We start from the raw sequence: 6288 nt of genomic DNA, 5'->3' as shown, positions 1-6288 counted from the left end.
CATTTCAAATCTTTAAACCAAAAAAGTACCAACTATAGCTTAGATTTTTGCCATTTATATGACTTTTAAACTAAACTGTACTTAAATAGTCATGGTATATGAGTTTGTTTATGAGTATCTTTTATATAAGAGTGGTAGAAATGCTCATTTTTCCTTTTTAAAGTCTTGACAAGAGTGTGAGTTATTAAGGTTAGAATAGAAAGAATTAACAATAGGTATTTTGTCGTGTGTCTGCGCTGAAATAGAAGATCATGTTCTCTGTACTTCCCTCTGTTTTACTGTATTGTACTGTATATTTCTGTAGTACATACCACATCACAGTACTTCAGTTACATCCAAAGTCACAAACAGAAGTTGACATGCTCCAGTTTGTTCCTGTAAAATTAAGAACGGCCTGTATCAATTGTAAAGAGAGAAGTATTTTCTAAAAACAGAGGAGAAGCATTAAGTCTTCTCAAGTCACAGGCCTCAAGTCCGAGTCATTGACCTTCAAGTCCAAGTCAAGACCCAAGTTTTTGTCTATTTTAGTCTCAAGTCCTAAAAATAGTGACTCAAGTCTGACTCGAGTCCAAGTCACGATTTACAAGTCCTCAAGTCTGCTGGATAGTGCATCATTCTTGGTTATATTTGGTCTCTTATTAATTTATGTTCAATGGCGTGTGTTTGTTGGGCCTAAAGCATGTGACTCCCTGTCCCAAGACAAATTTCTCCCATGGGAAACAAAGCATTATGGTGTCTTATCTATATCTCTGTAACACATGTGATTTCAGACTCTGTAATAAACCCGTGTTATATGGAAAAGCCGAGTAAAGGATACAGTCTACGATGCGTCCTCCCTGGATGTTGCCTTTTTGGCTGAAGTGCAGTTGGACAAACTTCCCAAAGCGACTGGAGTTGTTGTTGTACACGGTTTTGGCATTTCCGAAGGCCTCCATGATCGGACTGACAAGGACAAAACAATAAATGATCATAAAATAAATAATAAAATAATCCAGAGCCCGTCTTGGTGTGATATGATGGACATACCTGCTCTCCAGAAGGGCCTCCTCCACGTGGGATGTCCGGTCTTTGGATGACAGCTCCTGGGAGTGCTGGCTCATGGCCGACAGGAAGCCCAGGATCAGTTTAGTGCTCTCAGTTTTCCCCGCTCCACTCTCACCGCTGCGGGAAAAAGTACAGACAAGAACAAGAGGATACAGATCAGACAGAAAGTACCTGGTGTGTTATTATGAGCATCTCACTTTTCACAAAAACTGGAGTTTGAACTTTTCTCATGCTTTGTCTGGAATGTTTCACAGTATGACATTAAACCTGTCAATCTTCATGGAGACCAAACCAGACTAAATTACAGGTCAGATCTGTGGAGAGGCGACGCTGCTCACAGTCAGAATGCCACTTTTTCTGGGTATTTTGAGCTCTATAACTACTTTTAATTTGGTACATGTAAAGTAGAGGTGTTTAATGTCACACTGTGGAACATTCCAGGTAAAGCAGTGATTAAAAAAAAACATAAAAACAAGGAGATGAAGGACCCCACAACCACAAAGTTACAGAGTGAACCTTTAAATCATTTTGATAAATTGATAAATACTTTAAATATACAATGTAATTTAAGCATTTAAGCAACTTTTTTTTTTTTTTCTCTTTCTTTTTTTTCTTTTGCAAAGGTCCAGATAGAGTGTAAAATAATGTCAGGATAAACCAGAACAAAAATTATGAACCACAGTAAACCAGGACTTGACCAAAACTAACACAGAAGTCCAACCTAAACAGGAGAAAACTAAATACTAAGAAATGGATTAAACCAAGTCCTAACCAGACTAACACAGAACACTACAGTAAATATCTGTATAACTTTGTGGCCGAATGTTCACAAAACAAAAAAATCATTTGTAAGCATGCGGTTTTAACTGGTATAGCATAAGAAAGATCATATATACTTTATTGATCCCAAAGGAAATTCAAACTAGCTCATGTTGTGCCAGTTGCTCTAATAAGTAAATCACTGACTGTATTTAAATGACAATCAAACATCCTTCTTTTAAAGTTAAACATATTACATTTATGCAGTGGACTGGTTATTCCTCTTTTGAACCACAAGAGGGAGCAGTGCACCTTTCAAATGCACAGAGACGCTCATGTTTGACCCCCTCATGTAAAGTAGGTTAAATTATTATGAATGAATGTCTGGCTCAGTAGTTACAGCAAATGATCTTACATTACACTAGATTTCTAATTTGTTTATTTAACTTAGCCAAAATGTAAGGGTCCCCATACTCTTTTGGATTGTTTCCATGTCATTCCCTTGCCTGGAATGTTCCGTAGTATGACATTAAACAGCTCTATTTTACATTTATTCAATTACAGGTGGTTTTATAACTCAAAATCACCTACAAAAGCAGGAATTATAACTGTGAGTGGAGCTGCCTCTCCACAGATCTGACCTGTAACTTGATTTGGTCTCCATGAAGAAAGATTTAGGAAAGGTTAATACCATACTGTGAAACATTCCAGGTAAATAACAGACAATAAAATCTTCAAGGAGACCAAAAAAGTTACCCAATGCACTTTTACTGATACTAAACTTTCCGTTTAAAATCTTTAAAAACAACAGCCTGTCTAAAGTTAGCCAGGCTGGCACCACCTACACTCTCCACTCAATTTAATTTCTCTCAAATGAAATTGCAAAAATGCCAGAAGTGCAAGTCTGGGCACCAGCCAATCAGCAAAGAGCCATATATTCTGTGTTGGCAACGATTCCCGAGATCGAGGATTTAAAGCCGGAACAAAGAGAATGTTTGGTGAATTTTATCAAGGGGAAAGACGTTATTGTCCTTCTTCTTACAGGATTTGTAAAAAGCTTAATATACCAGTTAACCTCGTTAGCAGTGCATTACATACGTCACAACCAAATAGCAGCGACTGGTTAAATGATAAAAAGTACCCACCTACTGACGAGCGAAAAAATCCTAATGCTCAGACGGTTTGGACAAAGTGAAACCGGCTGATGAATCAGGCTAGTCTATAATGGCAGAAGAGATTAAAAAAAGAGACTTAAACAGGAGTCCACCACACCGGTATTGACTCATTCCTCGGATTATTGACGTTTGAAGAACAGCTCTCTGATTGTGGCCCTTTCGATATAATAGTAGATTGTGGACAGTTTGAGGTTGATGTAATCCTTTCGGGCAAACTGTGGTGCCACTACAGATAATGATGTGTACAGGAGAGAAGATAAGCCCGTGAGTGTTGTGAGAAACAGATTTGGGCAGTTGTTTTTTGTAGAAGACAAATGACAAATGACTAGACAAACTTGATAAAACCCTGGGCCAAAACGTGCAGTACAATACAATTTACTATGTCACATAAAGTTATGATGCATTCTCATGTGCGTACTGATACTCAACAGTATCGTCACTCTGGGGGGGCTCAACATGCATTTCTATAGGTGAGATGTTCGGCAGTTACCATGGTGATACAATGCATACATTAGACGGAACACAGACGGAAAAGTTTTAAGATCATCTGAAATCCATAGACTGTATAATCAAGTGGCCTGGAGTGTGACGTCACCCACAGCGAATACTGGCTCGAGCGTCCCCCCCGGCTTGAAAGTCCCAGCTCCAACGTCCCATTCAAAGCCCGGGAGAGGGGGGATATTCTCACCGGCCTTTAGTCGGCCGCATCACGCACTGTGTTGTATTGAGTTAGAAAATCAGCTTCTATATCACAACAAAATTAAATGTGAATGTGCAAGACCAAATGTCGGGCCTTGTTTATGTCATATTGTGGCTAGCACTCATGCCTCACAGCAAGAAGGTTCTGGGTTCAATCCCCGAGTCGCCCGGGCCTTTCTGTGTGGAGTTTGCATGTTTCTCCCCGTGTCTGGATGGGTTTCCTCCAGGTGCTCCAGTTTCCCCCATCAACCCAAAACATGGTACAGGTCTCCAGAACAGTTGATAGTCAAGGTCAGTTAAATACAATCAATTCAATCATTGTGTCCTTAGGCAAGACACTTGACCACACATCACATTGCCTAGTATGAAAGTGGTGTGTGAGTGATGGTGGTGGTCGGAGGGACCGATGGCGCCGATTGGCATGGCAGCCGTGCTTCTGTCAGTCTGCCCCAGGGCAGCTGTGGCTACAATAGTAGTCACCAGGTATAGAGTGAATGAATAATGCTGAATAATGCTCTTTAAAGCATCTTTAGGGACAAAAAAATGTCTGTGAAAAGCGCTATATAAATAAAGACTTAAAGACTTACTTCTATCATCATGTAGACCAAATCAGACCAAGTTACAGGTCAGATCTGTGTATTTTTGAGTTATAAAACTATAAAATGTAGTGATGGGCGAATGGAGCCTCGTGAAGCATTGACACCTCAGTCGCAATATTGTCTCAAATGGTTGGACGTGTCTGAGGCCTTGGAGAAACACTGACCTCTAGTGGACAAATTTAACCATTGGCACACAGGTGTCTCAGCATCGAAGTATTGTTAGTGTAAGACAATACTTGTGTGCAGAGCAAACACTGTACCTAACAACAACAATAATAATGATGATTTAAAATAATATGTAAAGAGCAACATAAATAGCAGCTGTAAATAAGAAAATAGGTGGTACCTTGTTTGGTGGAATTAGATCAGAGTGATCCCAAACCATGGATCGCTTTTTTCCACTTGTAGATGCCATCGAAAATGAAACAAATGCCAAAAGTCGCCAAAAGTCACCAAAATCACCACTAACATTTTTAACAAATATTGGTGCTTTTATACTGTAGCAGTTTAGCGCTTGTCAAACCACGGAAGTGCTCTGAACACTCTGAAGCACTCTGAACCAATCACAGAGCGGAACCTTCGCTGAGCCAATGAAGCGCTTCGATACACTGAAGCGACTGACACGCAGAGCGAAGCTCCGAGGCAGTGCTTCGGAGCAATTTGTTTCAGAAAGAACGAGGCGTGCTCCAGAGTTCCGTCTCGTTTGCCCATCACTAATAAAATGTAATAAATATAAAATAGAGCTATTTTAAGTCACACTGTGGGACATTCCAAACAGAGCAATGGCACATCCAGAGAAACAAGCAGGTAATTTGTGAATATTATTATCAAAGCTTAATATCGGTATCAGCTACAACAGCAAGACAAATATCAGACAGCAATATCGGCTGAAAAAATCTACATCGGACCTTCCCCACTTTAAGTTGGTTAAATGTCTCTGTTGTCCATTCTTCTCCAATAAAGAATAATTGTGCTTCATCCAACAAGTAGAATACATAAAGACCCCGAAAAGGCCAAACTACATCAACACAAAAAACCCCACTCACGAGCTGCCAACTGTCCCCAATCCCTCTTTTAAAGCAGACATATTACACTATTTTCTGATCTATGTTCTAATGTTTCCGCATCACAAACAGACCTGGAGTTGTGTTTTGTGTCATTCACATGTTTAACACACAAACCCTGCACATTTAGGCTGAGTTCTTAAAGCCAAAAAACCCTTTAAAGGCAGACTATATGTCACTTTTCTATGTTTTTATTTTCTTGTCTGGAATATTTCTCGATATAATATTAAACTATTATATCTCCATGGAGATGAGCAGGTGACTTATAGTAAAAATGTATGTTTTTCAATGTGATATTTTAGCAATAAAACACTTTAAATTGAATAAACGTGTCACATCTGGAGTGACCAAGATGCATAAGTCCAACTAGTTTATTTTAAAGTGTTCATATTAGGCTGTTTTCTGTTCTGTGTTCTAATGTTTCCTCATCACAAACACACTTGGAGTTGTGTTTTGTTTCATTCACATGTTTAACACAAACTCTGCACATTTAGGCTGAGTTCTTCTCTCAAACAGAAAACACTCTGTTCCACCTTGTGATGTCATGGAAGTGCTCCACACACCTTCACTAGAATCATTTGGATTATTTCAGCCCTGGAATTGCCCATTTCTACTCAACAAATGGTAAAAAAAAGATGTTAACATCATGGATCACAAGGTGGAACAAAGCATTTTGAGCTTTGGAAATGTAGACAGAGTAATAATAAAGAGTTACTCAAATGACTGAATGAACGAGAGGAAATCTGACCCAACCGTGTAGGAAAATCTGCTCAAAAATGTCACTGGATATTGTATGCAAAAACTGAATGACCTCACATAAGCTGATTTGGGTTTTCGACAATGTAAAGTAGATTAAATTTCAGTAAAATGCGCTAAAACGTGAGAGGCTGCAGAGGGAAGGAGGATGTGAAAATGGGGAACAGAAATCTGGCATTTTAAGCATTGTTT

The 6288-nt window shown here is 39.2% G+C and overlaps 1 protein-coding gene across 1 annotated transcript in view; it reads right to left on the bottom strand.

Moving 5' to 3' along the window:
* The window catches only part of myo10 (myosin X), a 235114-nt gene that overhangs the window by 69535 nt on the left and 159291 nt on the right, over positions 1–6288 (bottom strand). Inside the window, 2 exon segments of the mRNA XM_055151493.1 lie at positions 818–942; positions 1027–1161. Coding sequence (XP_055007468.1) covers positions 818–942; positions 1027–1161 — 260 coding nt within the window.

This window comes from Boleophthalmus pectinirostris, unplaced genomic scaffold (genome assembly GCF_026225935.1).
Source record: "Boleophthalmus pectinirostris isolate CB_2022bp ecotype Guang Dong unplaced genomic scaffold, ASM2622593v1 HiC_scaffold_16, whole genome shotgun sequence".
Classification (NCBI taxonomy): Eukaryota; Metazoa; Chordata; class Actinopteri; order Gobiiformes; family Gobiidae; genus Boleophthalmus; species Boleophthalmus pectinirostris.
Note: the sequence above shows the minus strand (reverse complement) of the source record. Positions and strands in the feature narration are given on the sequence as shown.